The sequence below is a fragment of the Trichosurus vulpecula genome, chromosome 4, assembly GCF_011100635.1.
Source record: "Trichosurus vulpecula isolate mTriVul1 chromosome 4, mTriVul1.pri, whole genome shotgun sequence".
In the NCBI taxonomy this organism is placed as follows: Eukaryota; Metazoa; Chordata; class Mammalia; order Diprotodontia; family Phalangeridae; genus Trichosurus; species Trichosurus vulpecula.
In genome coordinates this window covers 334097683-334117020 of record NC_050576.1, presented here as the reverse complement: position 1 = coordinate 334117020, position 19338 = coordinate 334097683, and the positions used below count along the sequence as shown (strand labels likewise).

At 38.6% G+C, this 19338-nt stretch overlaps 2 protein-coding genes across 4 annotated transcripts in view; one reads left to right on the top strand and one right to left on the bottom strand.

The window, feature by feature from the left end:
• The window catches only part of BORA (BORA aurora kinase A activator), a 42875-nt gene extending 41336 nt beyond the window's left edge, over positions 1 to 1539 (bottom strand). For 2 of the 3 annotated variants that reach the window (XM_036756549.1, XM_036756548.1), the window contains exon 1: positions 810 to 899. The gene's annotated coding sequence lies outside the window, so the exon portion shown is untranslated. Of the gene's footprint in view, positions 1 to 809 lie in introns of all 3 variants that reach the window. The other variant, XM_036756547.1, reaches the window with a different exon arrangement.
• On the top strand, positions 1247 to 18772 carry MZT1 (mitotic spindle organizing protein 1). Its single transcript, XM_036756550.1, has 3 exons — positions 1247 to 1360; positions 10519 to 10664; positions 17051 to 18772. The coding sequence occupies exons 1-3, from the start codon at positions 1282 to 1284 to the stop codon at positions 17072 to 17074; spliced, it is 249 nt and encodes an 82-aa protein (XP_036612445.1). The 5' UTR covers positions 1247 to 1281; the 3' UTR covers positions 17075 to 18772.
• Positions 18773 to 19338: the final 566 nt, after the last annotated feature.

Here is a 19338-nt window from a genome sequence, read left to right as displayed (position 1 = left end):
AAAAGAGGATGGCTGAATGTCATGTGAAAAAATCTAGAGTGGAAAAAAAGGAACTTTCCCTTTCCCCACCCCCACCCCCGCCCCACTGAGGAACTCTGACACAAGCCTAATCAATCAGCTTAAACTTCTAACATCTTGCCTTGATCGATATTCCAGCAAACTAGGTTGGTCAATCAATGAATATTTTATTCAGGCGCTACTATGTGCCAAACACTGTGCTAAGCAATGGGGATACAAAGAAGGGCAGAAGGGAATCCCCGCTCCTTAGAAGCTCACCGTCTCTTGGGGGAGAACTCATGCAAACAACTACGTATAAAACGTGAAAAGTACAAGACAAAATGTAGATTATCAACAGAGGGAACGGACATACCCTCTCAACCCACCTAAACCAAGTCCAGGCACGATTATACCAGAACCTCACCTCCACCAACCCTCTTTGTTCTGTCTATCCCAACGATTAGTCCCAAACAATATGCTGGGTCAGGGCTCAGACATTTACAGGCTCACGATCCCTTAGATGGGTAAAGTGTCAAAGGCTTCCACGACAGGGCACAAGGCTGCCTCCGTCCCAAGACAGAGCGGGGATGGACAGACACCCCAGGTGCCAGCAAGGGGAAATGCGCCTTCCTAGGAGTTCTACAAAGGCAGCCTCTTCGGAAAGAGGAAGTTCACAGACAGATTCCCCTTTTGCCCCCATTCTCCTAAGGCACACTCGGTGCGGGCGGACCGGCGAGCAAGGAGTCCAGGAAAAACGCTATCTCCTTACGATTCGGGAATTGAAGAGGAGACCCCCCCTCCAAAGCATGTACCTATATGCCGCGGGTGAGAAGCCACGACCCTCACGGTGGGGATCTGCAGAGATCGAGAATCCAGCTGGCTCTCCCGGGGGTCAAGCAGCCGCCGCGGCAGCAGCAGCCAGCTACTCTTTAACTCCCAGATTCCGAGATGCCTGGGGCCAACCAGGGCTCGGGGCTTCCGGGAGCTCAGCCAATCGCGGCTCCGAGCCGTCCTCGAACTGGCCAATCAAACCGCAACCGCGTAGGAAATTCGAATGGAAACTTCGCGCTTCACGCCCCCATAGTAACGAGGCCCTGGGATTCAAATCAACGCAACTTTATGGAGCGCCTCACGGCGGCGGACACACAGCGCGAGGGGCGGAGCCTCCCTCCGGCGTGAGGGGACGACGTGCAGCCTGATTGCCCGGGAGAACAGGACACTCCCTCCTGTTCCGGGTCAAACCGTTCTCCCGCTCTTCCCCCCCCGCCTTGGCTGGCAGTAGCCATGGCGGGGAGTAATAGCGGTGCTGCTGCGGCGGCGGCCGCGGCCGCCAACCTGAATGCGGTGAGGGAGACCATGGACGGTGAGTCCCCGTCCCTATCCCTTCCTCTTCTCTCCAGTTCGCAGCCAGACTCGGGGCCCAACAAAAGGGGATGGTTCCATTGTAAGCTTGATGATGAGCCCTTCTTGCCCCGGACCCGACACCCCCGAATCAGTCGACGCCTCGCCCTCGAGAGGTGTCCCTTTGGCTTCTACGTAGGCGTTCACGCGCGTCGTCCCGTTTCTCCACGTCGGCGTCGCGCCCGGGGCCCGGAATGCGCGCGGGCCCGTTACCCCTCCACAGGCTGGAACCCCGGGGCCCGCGGGGCATCTCCAGCCCACTTTCCTCCCCACCCCCTCCTCGCCCTGTTTGCTCTGAAGCGGATCCAAATGCGTCCTGGCGCGGGGGTGCTGACTCAGGTGGCGTGTGGCCGGGCCAGGTTGTGTGTGTGTGTACACGTGTGTACACTTACTGAGTGGTGAGGGTGAAAGGAACACACCTTGTGTCTGTGTGTACGTATGAGGGTGATGGAATTAAAAGGAGCGCGCGCGTCTGTGTGTACGGGTGATGACGTTGAAAAAGGGTCTGCGTCTACATGAATGTGGTCAAGTGGAAAAGGAAAAAAAGTAGCGTCGGTGCGTGAGTGTTTGTGAGTTCCTATGGTGTAATTGACATTCGTTATGTCGAGATGGTTTTAATATTGGCTAGGCATGAAATAACAGCTTCCTAACTGGGGGTTTCACACTTTCGTGGCGGTTTCCACTCCACTTTTACCCCGCAGAAGTGATGATTATTTCCAACGTATCTTGATTATAGCTTGTTTGTACGTAGTTGTTTGCATGTGATTTGACTGAGCTCCTTGAAAGCAGGGACTGTGTCTTACCAAGATATCTTAGTATTCCTAGCGTGTAACGCAGTACCTAGGACTGATTAGACGATTGGCTGCTAAGTAGGCTACTGAGTGGATTTGACTGACTTTACTTAACCTGCTTTATTCCTGCTGCCCCTTTCTTGCATTGTACTTCCCATTTAAGCTTTTTACAAATATGCCCAGGACTCCCCACCCTTTTAAAAGAAAAATGCCTTTACAGGAATCCCTGGATCCCTTGGATTTACACCCAAACTTCTAGAGAAAACTTTATACTCATTGCCTCCTCTTCTTTTCTCAATTCTCAAACCCTTGTAGTGTTACAGCCTCATCATCCAGCTAACACAGTTCAAGATTACCAGTGATATCTTATATGCCAAATCTAATGGTCTTTTCCTATCCTCATTCATCTTAGGGTCTTTACAGAATTTTGCACTCTGCTTCCTTTTGGATACTTTCTTCTCTTGGGTTCTATTGACACTTCATTCTTTTGGTTTTACTAGTCTAACTGCTCCTCAGCCTCCTCTGCTGACATTAATATCCTACCCTCTAACTATTTAAGATTAAGTCTTCCCCTCCCTCTTCTCTCTGTATCCTCTTTTTTGGTGATCTCAGCAGCTTCCATGGTTTCAATTATCATCTTTATGCAAATGACTTAGAATCTGGGATGGGGAACCTTCCACCTCAAAGGTCCTCCGTAGGCCCTGAGTGCAGCCTTTTGACTGAGTCCACTTTTTACCGAACAAATCCTTTTTTTGAAGGGGCTCTGTTCTGTGAAGTTTGGATTCAGTCAAAGGCCAAAGGTCCCTTACCATCACTGAGGGAGTTTGTGATACTGTTCCATCTCTTGGTTCTTCTACCATTCTTGTTACTGCTTTTTAATCTTTTCTGGTATCTCATTGATTCCACACTTTCTAACTATGGCTGTTCCTAACACTTTTCCCTAAACCTCTGGGATTATCACTTCTAATCATAATTTCCAGATCAATATATCCAGGTCCAGTCTCTCCCCTGACTTCACCGTCACCAACTGCCTTTTAGACATTTGAAACTGAATGTTATAGAGACTTGTGAAACTCAGCATATCTAAAACAAAATTCATAATCCACCTCCCCCCACCCTTCATCAAAAAATACACCTCTTCCAAACTTCCTATTTCTTTCTAAGGCATTATTTTCCTAGTCTGCCAACTTTGTAATTTTGACTTTACACTCAATTCACTCGACATATCCAACAGGTTTGTCAAAGTGTGTTGATCATCTTGAAAGAATTCACAGACCAAGACCATTTCCAACCCAAGCAAAAGCATTTATTGATGATTACACTCTCAGCAAGATGGCTAGGCTCCTTAGAGGAGCTAGCAGCTTAGCAAAGCAAGATAGACTTTTATAGAGCAAACAGTGTTATTAACATAAGAGAATATACAAATATTAAAATATAGGAGAGATTTACTAATATGGGGAGAGGTCCTAGCCTTGGTGGAACTTTGCATGTGGCTACCCAGGATGCATACAGAAAAGCCCCCTGGATGGGGTTATTAATGTAGGATAGTTATAATAAGCCTCTCTACATCCTAAGTTCACCTAAGGGCAGTTCTTTGCTATTACCGCATTTAGGAAAAGTCCGTTCTATGATTTAGTGGTCAAACATCTTGCTCGGTATCCTGTTGGTGCTGCTTTCCTGTCGGCTGGCTACTGTGGTCTTGTCTAAAACTGGATGGATGTGGTTGAGGACATGCCTGCTGTTCTAGTGAGGCATATGAGGAAATTGAGATATTGGGCAAAAAGCTGGGGCTCAAATTCATTTAGGAGAAGGACGAAGGTCTTGGTTTCTGTAGCTTCTTCAGGCTGACAAGTGGCATAGAGACATCCCTGCCTCAGTGTGTCCCAAGGAGGAGGTTGACTGGAACTGAGCAGATGGGTATAGGCTGGTATCATTGTTTGCTACCAACTGTAGGTGGATGGCCTGTAGTCTGGAAAACACAAATCTGACCAGCAAGTTCAATATTGCAGGGCCCAAATATAAGGAGCAACAAAATAATTAGAAGTGGTATCAGAATGGGGGAAAACAAAGAAAGAAACCAAGAAGCCCATTAAAATCATTTATATTTGATATGCAGGATTATCTGATTTTGTTACTTTCTTAAAAGTTTCCACTCTGCCTCTGTAACTTTTTTTTTCCACATGGCTCCTCTCTGCTTGCATAGTCCCCCTCTTGACTAGATTATTGCAGTGATCTCCTCTTTGGTCTACCTGCCTTATCTCCATTTCAGTTGGTCCTCCATACTGCTCTCAAAGTGATTTTCCACAAGCACAGTCCTGATTCCTCTAAACTCCGGTGGCTCCCTGTTTAAACCTCCCCACCCCCACAAAAAAAAATGTGAACTTCTCCACTTAACTTTTAAAGCCATACACAACTTGTCAGCTTATTCTTCCAGCCTCATTGTATATCATTCCCCCTCATCCTCTTGCACTTCACCTAATACAGCCTTCTTTCTGTTCCTCATAAAGAGGACCATTTCCCATCTCTGTCCCTTTGCATTGGCTGTCCTCGTACCTGAAAGACATTTATAAGATCATAGTTAAAGAGCTAAAAGGGACCTCACAAGCATCAAGTCCAGTTTCCTCATTTTACTTTATTTTAGCTTTCAACATTCACTTCCATAAGATTTTGAGTTGCAAATTTTCTCCCCATCTCTACCTTTCCCCTATCCCAAGGTGGTGTGTAATTTGATATAGGTTCTACATATGCATTCTTTTAAAAATTTTAGTTGTTTTTAGTTTTCAACCAATTTCCTCATTTTACAGATCAAGAACATGAAGGACAGAGTTTTTGAATTACTCAGCATTCCCCAGAGCTAGTGTCTTGAGGGAATATTTTAACCCAAGTCTTCCTGATTCAGGCTCAGAGGTGGCAAATTCAAGGGCTACAAGTGGCTAGAAAAACTCGCAAGTTCAGCCAGAAGCAGATTAAAATGTAATTGGGAAATGTTTAACAGAAAAAATAAAAATGCACCATTTTTGTTGTTTCCGTCACGTTAAACTCTTTGTGACCCCATTTGGCATTTTTTTGGCAAAGGTGCTGGAGTGGTTTGCCATTTCTTCCTCCTGTTCATTTTACAGATGAGAAACTGAGGCAGACAGGATTAAGTGACTTGCCCAGGGTCACATAGCTTATAAATGTCTGATGCCAGATTGAATTGAGACTATGAGTCTTCCATAATCCAGGCCAGCTGCTCTATCCACTGTGCCACCTAGTTGCTATCCCCTTCTCCTCAATAGAACATAGATAATGTTCATTTGTGGCTTTCTAAGTCAATATCAGCCTTTAGAAATCAGTTTCTATTTGAGTTTAATGCCATTGTACCACATCATGTCCTTTTCACCGCTACCTCATAAAATCCCTTCTTTCAGGATGCAGCTTAGCTACTACCTTCTAAGTCTTTTCCTTATTCTTCAGCTTTTCATGCCTTCCCTTCTATACTTCTTTTTATTTAACTACTTGTATTTAGTTATAACTATTCTTTTGTGTTTGTTCTATATATACATACATGTATTTGTTTTCTCCCCAAGGTTGAATGTAAACTCCTTCAGAGTAGAGCTTGTATATTTCTTTGTCTTTGCATCCTCAACACTTAGAATAGTGCCTGGTACATAGTAGTTGCTTAATAAATACTTACTGATTGATTGATAATGGTATCAGTACATAAAATGTATTTTCTTCCACCAATGTTCCAGCTTTTGCTTTGGCATATGGTGATGAAACCAGTAGAATAAGCATGATTGAACTTTGGAAAAAAAATTGTTTTCTAACAGTTTGGAACTCACAGTAAAAGTTAACATAGTGCTTTACCTAATCATATAAAGAGGAAACAGACCACTTTAGCAGCAAAGGAATGTTGCTGGTAAAGCTGTAAAAGTCCAGAGACAGTAAATGCTTTCACATAGTGCATGACAGGTTAGAGTATAAATGATCTAACCTTAGGCTAGAATGTAGAGAGTCTTGATATAAATGACTATTATTAAGTGCTAATGACACGAGCACATCAGTAAGGCATGGATGCTAAAATAAGATGCCAAGAAACACTAGCCTTTGGTTAAACTCTGATCTACTACTTTTGCATTTTTAGATTCATTTGGTTAGATGTAAAAATGCTGCCAGAATGTTTTTATTAAATGAATCTGTAGGTAATATATAATACTGACACTTTCTACTATAAACACATTCACATTTCAGTTAATTATAGAGTTTCAAGGTTAAAAGATTTACCACCAATACAGTTAAATGTATAATATGAGGTATTGTGTGAAGTTCCTTTAGATTTAAAGCAGCTTAATCAGTGTTTACTGACATGTAAGTGAAAAGTTGTTTCACATTTTTATTTTAATTTTATTCTAAACTGTGATTTAGAGATGAGAAAAGGCACCTTTTATGCCTAAGTATAATAAAGTTTTATTAACAAAAAAAAACTTTTAGCAAGTAGATTTATGCCTTTTTGTAATACTAGGTTAAAAGGATGCATGAAAGAAATATTCTAAACACCTCTTCTTAACTTGATTATTTAATCTAAAAGATATGAATCTCCCCTATCCTTTTGTTTTGCTTGCTTTTTGTTTTGTTTTCACTACCTTCTCTACTCTTTACCCTTCTTGAGCATAATACAGTAGAAATAATATTTGACTTAGTCTTCTGACACCCTGGCCTTCTGGTTGGTGGCCATTCACTGTATCTAGCTTTGGACCCAATCCACTTCACCACTTCCGTGCCATGCTTCTGTGTTTCAGCCTCTATCCTGGGACTCAGTGCCCCAAGCTCCTTGGCTTTTGTTGCTCAGTGTTTACATTATCAAGCCCAAGTTCAGACCTCGCATGCTACTCCCCAGCTATCTTCATGCCTTGCTGCTGCAGCGTCCTCTTTCCATCCCCTTTCTGATTCTGATTCTGAAAATAGTAATGAAATCAACACTCCTTTCTGGCCACCACTTCTCCTATGAGTTGTCTTTTCCCCATTAAAACGTAAGCATCTTGAGGTCGTTTCCCATTAAAACATTAGGCACCTTGAGGGCAGGAGTTGTCTTGCTTTCTTGTATTTGTATCTCCATCACTTAGCACAGTGCCGGCACATAGTAAGCACTTAATGCTATTTTTAGTAATTCATTCTTCAGACTTGTGTTGAGATCACATGTAATGGTTATTAATGCAACCCTGGTCAAGGCAAAACCTAGTTGAGTTTCATTTTCCTTATTTGTAAAAGGAAGTTACAATATTTGTAAAACCTCCCTCACGCAGGTGTAAGGAAAAGCACTTTGGATTTAGTGCTAGAGATCATCCGTCTTACCCATCTTTGTATTTCGTAATAGGTGCCCAGTAACTAACTATGTGTTGAGTTGGTTTTGGGCTTGTGGGGAAATATTCGTTGCTGTTGTTCAGTCCTGTCTGACTCTATGTGATAAAAGTCCATAGGGTTTTCTAGTGAAGATACTGGAATGGTTTGCCGTTTCCTTCTTTGTTGTGTTCCCATTTTACAGCTGTGAACTGAGGCAAATAGGGATTAAGTGACTTGCTCTAGGTCACATAGCTAGTAAGTGTCTGAAGCTAGATTTGAACTCAGATCTTCTTGACTCTAGCCTCAGTGCTCTATCTACTGAACTGCCTATTGGGGAATATAGGGAAGAGTAATTCAAAGGAACTAATTAAAAGGACACCTTCCAGGTTAGAAAATTGCTTAAGGAAACATAGCCCAGATCTGTTAAAAGTACCATAAAGCTGACAATTTTGCCCTCCAAAACCTAATGAAGTATACAGTCCTGCATTTGAAGTCATAGAACCTGAGAGTGAATCTTGACCTTGTTGCTATGTGACTTGGACAAATTACTTATCTCTCTGGGCTTCAGTTTCATCGTTTGAAAAATGGGAAGTGGAGTAGAGTAGATAACCTCTGAAGTCCCCTTCCATCATTAAATCTGTGACCTTAAGTATGCTAAAGACCCCAAAACAAGCTCCCCCTCCCCTCCAAGTTCTGCACCAGTGGAAGCTTACCAGGACTCATCAAAGATCCCCTCCACAAATGGTTGAATTGGTAGATATGAAATTACAGAATTTTAGGTCTGGGAGGAACTTTGCTGGTCAGCTATTTCCAACCCCTTTTGTTGATAGTGATAGAGCTTTGACAATTTACTACTCCTTAACAGTGTGTTCTAGGCGAAGCTGCATTATTTTAGAATGGAGCAAAAAGAAAATGTTAAGCAAAATTATAGTAATTTATGCAATGCCTTACTTCATTTGTTCCTCACAACAATCCTCTGAGGTGCTATTATTCTCCCATTTTATAGGTAAAGAATGATGATTAGAGAGTTAAATGATGTACCCAGTTAAGTGGCTAGGGCAGAATTTGAAACTAGGTCTTACTGACTTCTCAGGTCCAACATTCCACTGCCCCATGGTGCCTTTCATGTTCAGCAGTTCAGAATTATGGACAGGCAGAAAATACCATATAGAGTATTTTTGGAGAAGCAATTGGTAAAAGATAAATCATCAGAAATTTATAATGTGTTTTTACTTTCATGGTATCTTTGCTCTAGGGCCTAGAGTCTAGGCTATTGTCTTATGTTTCATTTTCTGTGTTACAAAAACTCTTTACTCAAACAGTTCTGTACTTCATTGAAGTTATATGCACCCTCCTTTAAGTGAAATTTAAATGAGATATCATTTTTAGGTTTTTCTTTTTAGCACTTAAAGGTTTGGGTGATTAAGCTTTTCTTTGGGAGATCAAGACATTATCTGATCATAATCAATATTCTTATTTCTCATACTAAACGTTTTAGAACATTCTTTTCTTTTAAAGGTACCACGTTTCCAGTTCTGGTTCGAAAGGTGTATAAACATCCATGTGTGCATCTGAGCTAACAATAGGGTTTGGTTTGGATTAGATGGAAGATATACCACTGGTGAAACACTCATCAAAAAAAGACATATGTTAACACCTTACTTTAGATCCCAATCCCAGAATTTTGGAGTTAGAAGAAACGCTTAGTTGAAGTCTAGATAAACTGTGTCTACAGCAGCCCTCTAGTCCAGCGGTTCTTAAAATTTTCCACAGTGGTAGAAGCCTTCAGATTAAACAAAACTTTGGCAGGACCCGTGTAGTAAAATCCTCTAAAATTACTGTTTTAATGCTTATTAAATAACATAGGGTTCATTTAAAAAAACAACCAAACTTAGGGTGTTTCAGGATCCCTTGCAGGATAGTATGAGAAAGATTGTCCTAACCAGTTTAGTGATCCAGAATAAAATGAAGATCATTTTAGTCTGGTAGATTTATTCTCAGTGACTTTAATAATCTGTTGTAGAAAATATTTGCAGGGATCTAAGTTAAGCTAACTGGCCTATCATTCAGAGATGCTTTTCCCTTCTTTCTTTTTTGAAGCAGAAGAATCAGGACATTTGCCCTTCTCTAGTCTTGTGGTGCCTCTTGTTTTCTCCAGAATTTTTGAAATATCATTGATGCTTGCAGAGCACTTTTACCTTCCTTTACCCTAGGTTCCAGTTCATCTGAACCAGGTGACTTGAACTCATCATGGGCAAGTACCTGCTTTTATTATCCCCTTACTTTCTTGGGTACCAACTCCTTATTAGCTTTTGTGCTTTTAGGCTCTCATCCAAAGGGAAACATTTTTCAGTTTTCATATTCTATCCTAAGCAGTGGTTCTGTCTCTTCTTTAGTTAGTCAGTAAGCATTTATTAAGTACCTACTATGTGCCAAGAGGCACATAGTAAAAGAGGCAATGGATAGTCCCTGCCCTCAAGGAGCTTACTATCTAGTTCTCTTTCTCTCCACATAGTTTCTGGGATAGGAAGAAGAAACTGAACTCTTATTGTTGTCTTTACCTTTTCTAGCTCGCTTCAGCTTATTTTGAACTTTTAGATTCCTAATAATGTTTACTAGTACTGTGCCATGCTTTTGTATTTATGCTTTATTACCTGTATTTGCTTTTATATTCTGTTCATTTTAATTTTTTTTTCCCACACCTGAGTTGTTTGGTGAGTTCTCTAACACTAAACCACAGTGTCTGTTGCACCATTTGTCAGATGAAGATAATATCAACTTGTTTTCCTATCTCAAGAATTATTATGATTTTTAAAAATAAAATAATAGATATGAATGCACTTGGAAAAGTTAGGAGTATCAAGTATATGGTATTACTAAATTCCTGTATTCCAAAATCCCTTAGGAAATTACAGCCTTGTGACAATATCTGGACTAAAGGATACTGTCTACATAGATTGGAATTCTGATACCTAACTTTTAAAAAGCTTTTGTATATGTGTTTCAGTTTTGCTTGAAATTTCAAGAATATTGAATACTGGCTTGGATATGGAAACACTCTCTATTTGTGTACGTCTATGTGAGCAAGGAATAAACCCAGAGGCCTTATCCTCTGTCATTAAAGAACTTCGAAAGGCCACAGAAGCACTAAAGGTGAGGAGGACTATTAATTTTTGCTTCCAAGCAAGAGGTTCTCTAATTCTTTTTCCAAAATATTTATATGAAAGTTAAAACTAGGTCCTTAGTAGAATAGTTCGGGTAATGGCTAAACAAATTGTGGAGCATGACTATAATAGAATATGACTGCACAATAAGAATCTACAAATATGAAAAATATGGAGAAATATGAGAAGACCTATGAACTGATGAAGAATGGAGCAAGTAGAACCAAACACTATACACAATGAATGCAACGATGTAACACTCCCCTACCCCTCCCCCCAAAAAAGACCCAAACTTGAGACTGTAATTATAATGACCAGACTTGACACTGAAGAAGAGTTAATATACTTTCTTCAACTTTTTGCAGTTGTGGTAATATTTATTTGGAATATTATACAAATTGTCAGATAAAGTGGTTATGTTGGTTTTGCTAAATTGCCTTGTTTCTGTGTACAAGGGTTGATTGACTCACTGGGGAGTGGGGTATATTCAGAAATGAAGGTGTTATAGAAACAAAAGTGACCAATGAAAATAATTTTTTTTTTAAAGAAACATTAGAATTCTCCAAGTCCAGGAGACTATAAGAAGCCCACTCCTGCCTTTGCAGGCACTGCTTCTTCAATATTCTTGGAGAAGTGACCTTTCTCCTTAGCAAGGTCAATTTGCATCCTTGATCCCATCCCCTCTTGTATTTTCTGGTAGATTGAATCCCCCACCCCCACTAGCATCCCTACTGTATCTTCAGTTACTACCTATCTAATGATTCCTTCTCTGCTGCCTACAAATATTTCACTGTCTGCTGTACTTAAAAAACGCTCTCTTGATTCTACCATCCCCAGTAGTTATAATCCCATAGCTCTCTTTAACTGAACTTGAGAAAGCCATCTATACTTGTTTCTTCCCCTTTTTTTCTTCTCAAACCCTTTGCAATCTGGTTTCTGACCTCCAGCTGAAACTATTCTCTTTAAAGTTACTAATGATCTTAATTGCCAAAGTTAATGACTTTTTAAAAATGTTTATGTGTCTGCAGCATTTGACACTGTTGATCACCTTGTTCACTTACATACTCTAGGTTATCTTGACTCTGCTTTTTCCTGGTTCTCTTAAGTTTCTAATCACTCCTCAGTATCTTTGGCCAATTCTCCACATTAACAGTGGGTGTCCCTTAAGTGTCTTTCATGAGCCTTCTTTTTTTCCCTTTATGTTCTCTCAGAGATCTCAGTAGCTTCCATGGATTAGATTATTATCTGTATGCAGGTGATTCCCAGATCTTTATATATATATATATAGTCCTAGTCTCTCTCCTCAGCTATAGTACCATATTACCTACTACCTCTTTTTTTATTTATATATATCAAACTCAGCATTTCTACAATAGCACTTTTTTTTTCCTTCAGACTCTACCTACTTTGAATTTCCCTATTACTATCAGGCACTACCATCCTCCTACTCAATCAGCAAGTATTTATTAAGTTCCTACTGTGAGCCAGATAACTATCCTAGGCAATGTGCCTACAACTACAATAAATAATATTCCCTGCTTAATAGAAAGGGCAACTCGGTAGCGAAATGATAGACTACCTGGCCTGGAGTATGGAAGACTTATTTTCCCGAGTTCAAATCTTTCCTCCTACAGTTCCTAGCTGTGTGACCCTGGGCAAGTAAGTCACTTAACTCTGTTTGCATCAGTTTACCTTACCTGTAAAATGAGCTGGAGAAGGAAATGGCAAATCATTCCATTATCTTTGCCAAGAAAACCCCACGTGGGGTCATGAAAAAATGACAAGAACTTAAAAGAAGCTTATATTCTAATGAGGGAGATGAGAATATGTTAGTATAAGGAAAATAATTACAAAGCAGTTTGGAAAGGCTAGCAGTAACAGCTAAAATAATTAGTAAAGTGGTACCATGTCCACAGGCATGTTGTCATTCTCAGCTCTTCACTGTCAACCACATCGCCAATGCATTGCCAAAATCTTATTTCTACCTTTATTATGTTTTTTATAGGTCCCCTTCTGTTCACTTCCACAGCTTCCATTCTACTTACGGTACACATTGCTTCTAGCCTGGACTATTCAGTAGCCCTCTGGTTGATTTCCCAGCCTCAAGTCTCTTCTCACTCCAGTTCATCCAGATTCAAATATAAACTCCTATGTAAAGCTCTTCATAACTTGGCCGCTTCCTACCTTTTCAGTTTTCTTGCATTTTACTTTCCTCTACAAACTCTACATTTTAGTAGTTCTGTTCTATTTGCGTTTCCTTGAACACAACACCATCTCCTATCTCAGTACTAGAGTTAGTACTGAGAAGTGGCTAAGCTGCTGTCCTCTCACTTTGAATCCTGGTATCTTTTCCCTTGGAACCAGGGGGAAAAATGATAATAAAATCTCTATAGTTCATCTGAATGTTTGCTAGCATGAAACCTCATAATTTGTCATTTTTTCATTTGGTTTCCCTTTTAGGGTCAAAGACATAAAACTTTGAGCCAAAATACACCCAGTAAAACCCCCCTCACCCTCACTTTATAAATAAAAAACATTTCAGTCCCCAATAATAACATTTATACAGCACTTAAAGTTTTACGAAGCACTTTGAATATATCTCATTTGATCAGGAAACAGACCCAGGAGGCTTCAATAAAGTTCATTGAGGCATTGTTCCCTTTTTTTCTTTATATACTGAGGACCTAGCACAATGCCTGGCACATAGTATGTGCTTAGTAAATACTTGTTTATTGATCGAAAGGTTCAGAGACTTGTTCAAGATCATGTAGTTGCCAATTTGGGTCACCCAATTCCAATCCATTCTTTCCATTGTACTATACTGCCTTAGTCTTTATTGGTTTTGCATCTTTGTAAAGAGAAGACTTCTCTTTTCCCTTCTTTTGATTCTCCCCGTTTTTTGATCCTGGTTACTGGTCTTACAACCTGCCTATATTGTAACTCATGAACAAAATAAAAACAAAGGCACCATTCTGGTTAATAAATAAAATCCATTTAAGCACATCTAATAAGGTTTTTGAACAGACAGAGAGTAGTTTCTCCATACTTTACAGAAATTTAATCAGATTGTGCTTGATACTACAAATAAAATAATAATAAAAATACTAATAAATAGTATTTTCAGTTAACTGCTCCTTTCAACCCACCTGGAAGGATGTCATCACATTCCAGAGTAGCCCAGGAAGAGCCCTTTGAGTCTTACCCAATGTTCAGCTTTCTTTGCCATCCATATGCATAACCTAGCTGTTATATTGATATAAGAAAAGAAAGTGATACTTACTGGAGTTTCGTAATGGATGGAAAGAGTATTGTGCACAAAACATGTCCAGGCTCTATTTGTAAACTGGCCTGGTTTTTGTGAAAGGACTTTAGGGATAGGGACTGGACTTCTGATGTCACTAGCATATGGAATTCCTGGGTGAGGAAACTTCTATTAATGCATGTCAGCACCTGTTCTGCAACTTACAGTCTTGGAGTCATATAGAGCACTGAGAGCTAAGTGTTAGCTTAAGTGTTAAGTGTCAGAGGAGGGACTTGAACCCAGGTCTTCCTGACTCCTAGGCCAGAGCTCTATCTGTTGCATCATATTGCCTCTAGTAAAACACTCACTCTCTCTCTCTCACTCTCTCTCTCTCTCACTCTCACTCTCTCACTCACTTACTCACTCTCTCACTCTTTTACTCTCACTCAGACTCCCATTCTCTCCTTCTTTGTGTTGATGTTCAACATGTCCCATCCCTTTCTCCCTGCTTTTGGATTTCCTCCATACATCTTAAATACACAATGCTAACCCTATTTTCTCCATGGAGAGTAAGTTTTCTCCTTGGTTATGCATTTCATTCTACTAAACCCCAATGACTTATTAGGTCAGGTGTTTCTCTGCATGAGGACTATACTATATTTAGTCTTTATTGGCAATCCAAATATTATCTGATTCAGATTAGTCTGGTGCTTCATGTTTGGAATTAGAATCAAATGAGGTATTTGTGGCCAGTGGTGCACTAGTAAATGTTTAACAAACAGCTCTTCATAAATTAAAAAAAACAAAAAACTGTGTACAGCACATTTTTAAGTTTAATTTACATTAACATTTTTTCCTCTTGCTTGTTGCTGAAATGTTGGGCATTTATAGAGAAGCATTTGAGTTTTAACAGTGGCTCCTTTTTTGGATTTTTTTCCCCTTCCATGAACTTCTAAGTCTTTGAACTTCTAGGTTTTTCAACTGTTCTTTTGTTGTTGCTTTATATGGTATTTAGCTTGGTGGATATGCATTGGCAATTTCCTCCACCCACTTCCCTTTCAGTTAAAAGCCTTTTTTTAAAACATTAGATTTACCAGACATTGAGTAAATACATTCTTACTCTCCCTTGTTAAGGGTACTTCTTCCCTGATCAGGAGCTATGGACCAGAAATCCAGGTGTTATTTGAGGTAGGCTTGGCGTGTTTCAGGCTAGTCTAATACTTCATGTTTATAATTAGAATCAAACAAGATACTTGTAGCCAGAGGTGTGCCAATAAATGTTGAACAAAAGTTCTCCACAAATTAAAAAACTATGTTTAGCACACTTTCAAGTTTAATTTGCAACATTAAAATTTTCTCCATTACTTTAAGTCTGGACAATGAACCAAAGAATAACCAACAATAACAAGCAACCAAAGAAATAACCTCGTAGGGTTTGCTCATTTCTGTGGTATAAATGCTCACAGGGAAACTTTAACACTGAAAATTTAATTTTAAGCTCTCAAGCTCGATACAAGCTAGCTCTGGTACACCCTGCTTGTAGCCCATCTAACAGTTAACAAAAGATTTTAGCCATAGCATGGAAAAGATACTCAGCAAAGATACTTATTGACATAGCAAAGCACAGCTTCTTTGTCCCGCTAGTGTAACAATCAAGCCTGATTATATCGTAGCTACTCCGGCTTTTTCATGGCATAGCTCTTGTGATTAGGCTGCTAGGAAGCTGTCAAAGGCATTAACCACCCCCACCCTCAGCCAATTAAGTCTTGGTGGTGATTTTAGCACCTTTTAAGGGAAAATTAACCTAGCCTCCTTGGGGTAGATGTTGCTGCTACGATAGCATCCATTCTCACATATTGCCTTAACCAGTTCTTTTCCTAAATCAGTTTTTCTCTTATGTACCCTTTTCTTTTATTGAGCCACAGTGATAAAAATATAGTCTGTGTGCTTTTAATGGTCTTCAGCTTTCTTGCCTAAGAGTCTTGTAGTGCTTTCCAACTTCTTTCTGGTAATAACACTTGGGAACATTTGAATAACCATAATTGTATGGTAGTAATGTGTTTGAAATGGAAGATTCTCTATTATGTCTTGATAATATGACCTATCAAGACAAAGACTCAGTCAATCAATAGCCACCTAGTTGGGTATTCTATGAAGCACTGGCAAGACAGACAAAAATGCAATTGCCTCTATCCACAAAAGAGCTTATAGTCTGTAAAGGGAAAGAACGTGTACACGTATAAATATATACAAATAACTACAAGATAATAAGAGTAGGGAAAAAAAACACTATCAGTTAAGATCAAGAAAGGCTTCATGTCGTGTGTGAGCTATTCTTTGAAGAACTAAATTTTGGGAGTCAGAGGAGAGGTAAGTAAACTTCTCTATATTTGTTATCATGCCAATCAATAGCTAACTTCATACCCATAAGCAGGCCGTCACCAACCATCATGACTATTTTTTTTCCTTTGACCCTTATTAGCTGATGTCTTACCTGGAAACGCCTGTGAATTTCAGTAATCTGCCTTCTTCCTCTTCAGAAAGAGCCTCTGATTTGTTGTGTTTGTTTTTGTTGTTTTTTTTTTTAGCTCCAGGTGTTTAGCAGTCTTTTCCTTTATTTGGTATTTTTTAATCTCTAATTTCCTGGCATAGGTCATCACCCTTTTGCACTTCGCATTTTTTTTTAAGCATCTTTCCCCTCTTCCCCCACACTCCCACGTTAAACCTTTGCTTTTGTTTTGTCCCTGATAACCCTGAATGTGAAGAGGTATTTCTTAAGCCCCTTTATCATCTTTTTTTAGTTTTAGATCACCCAACACTCTTATCATTCTCAAATGTCCTTGCTCTTTTGCTTTTTTTATTTCCCTATCTAGTTGGAGAAATGGCAGATAAAATTGTTCTTTGTCTTCTCATGGTTTTGGTCAGGTAATGGCAGAATTAAAAGTGTACCACTAAAGGTGAATTCAAGGATGTAAATCAAACTTTTTACATATAGTAATAACTTAAATATGTTTTTAACATTACAACCTATTAAATGCAGTTTTAAAAAAAATGATCGTTTTGAATTGCCAAAATCTTTATCTTTAAAATATCTCTTACCGGTTTCATTGTAATGAATCTTTTCCTCTTTCTAGGCTGCTGAAAATATGACAAGCTGACTTCATAGAGGGATCTCTTGATGAGATGAGCATCAAGATCTGGAACATTAGAAGATTGCACACTGGAATGAAATTACTTTACAGCAATGTAAAATTAACAAACCATAGCTTTATACATAGTGGGAAGTAGCTTATTGAGATATTATCAGATTACTGTTTAGTTCACATCTTTATTTCTTTTAACAGTCCTAATGATTTACACATAATAGGCTGTTATTTATATATTCTTTATTTATAGCTTTCAAAGGTTTAATTTTATAACTCTGTCAAATATTGCACATTTGCTGTACCTAGTGGAAACTATCAACACTGATGCAGTAGTTGTGACTTGTTGACATTTCCATTATAAACTCTCATTTTGAATTATTTATGTATAATAACTTCATGGTTTTACTTTTCACTAGGCTGGAAGAATGCAGAATTTCAGAGAGTGTGTCAGTTTTTATTTAAATCCATTGTGTGTCAATTTTGTTTTGTACAAAAGCATGTTAATTTCTTATAGTCTCTACTATTGTAACTAAAAGACTTAGTTTGTTAACAATTTACCTGAAATTGAATAATGTGAACTAGATCACTTTTTTATTAAAAATAAACTTTGGAAACAGCTATTAGTTGCTGTTTGAATCATCTAAAGTTAATGAGAGTATTTTAGTTAATATTTTGCCTTTTAAGATTTACACTGTTATCACTCAGTCCTCAGTAATAATGTATTTATGATAATGTGACCAACATGCAAAATCTCTTGTTTAGTAAAAAATAGTTTGGTTGCTGAATAAGAGATTATCAAATCTTCATTCATTGTATGAAAATTCTTTTAAAGTTTAAATTTAACTTTTTTTTTTTTTTAAGAAAAAAAGATTTCAAGTCATTATACAAAGACTAAATAAAATAGGCCAAATACCAAGAATTGTTAGACTGTGCCTTCTTAAAATCACTTTTGTGATATTATTTGATCCTGACAGTTCTGTTTCTGAGTGGTGCAGTAAAGAGGGATTTTTAGAAAGGACAGAGTATAGAAATAAAGAACTAATGTTACTGATTCTCTCTATATCATTGCTTGTTTTTATGGAATATTAATGTACTTCTTAAAAAGGCTTCTGCTTCCTCCACTGTTGCTTTTAAAATATAAGCAGAATTTTTTTCATCACTTTATCATTCAAAGACATGTGGAATTCACTGGAAAACTTGTGTTTAGGAGGAATAAGTAGCCAAATCTGTTTATAATTGTCCAGAGATGGAAGGATAAAGGAGGGCAGGGAGTAATAACTTTCAAGATCAAGAACATAAAAACTGTATGTTAATATTTTTAGACTGCTAACATCTATAGAAAATGAACTCTTTTGGTTTGCTTTTAAATAAAAAACTTTGCATCTGGCTCTTAAGTCTGAAAATGAAAAGCAATTTAGAGCATTCAATCTTAATTTTTTTCTTCTAATGTAATAGCCCACATTCAGCTTGTGAATTTATAATGTCATAAATTAAGTTATATGGGAAACACAGGAAAAAAATGTGGGAAGAGGTCTATGTTTACAGAGGGCTTCCTGAATGTGTTACATTTCTGAAATGTAAATCTATTTTTTTAATGCATATTCATAATCTTGCAAAGGATATTTAAGGAAATGAAACAAACAATAACTGTAAAATCACAGTCTTGTGCATGTTATCACTGACAATAAAACTGAATAGTCTTGAAAAGTACTTTTAATCTGTTTCCCATGTATTATGTATTGGAAAAAGAAATAACCATGTGAAGTACTATAGTCATTTTATACTTACGTGTTAGCACTAATATTTCTATTATAAATATTTATGTACTTAGTTATTCATGGTTTACTTAATTCCATAGAAATGCTGTGTCAATGTGTCTTTTTTTAAAATAAATTTTTACTAATATCTTCTGTTTACATGTCACCTACCTTTCCCATACTATATTCTCATCCCTTCCACATATTAGAAAGCCATCCCTTATAACAGGGAATAAATATGAGAAAAATGGGGAGGCAGTTCAGCAGATCTAACCAAACGTAGCCAAAAAGAATCTGACATAATACAGTATTCCACATCCATAGTAGCCCAGCTGCAAAGAAGCTGGGTGAGGTGACTTCTAGCATCTCTTCTATGGGACTAAGCCTGGTCATTCTAATGTTGCATCATTCACTTTTGATTATTTTCTGATTATTATTCTTTCCTTTTCTATTGTTGTAATTGTGTATAGTGTGCCTTTTCCTGCATGTTTCACTTTGTATCATTTCATGTAATTTCCC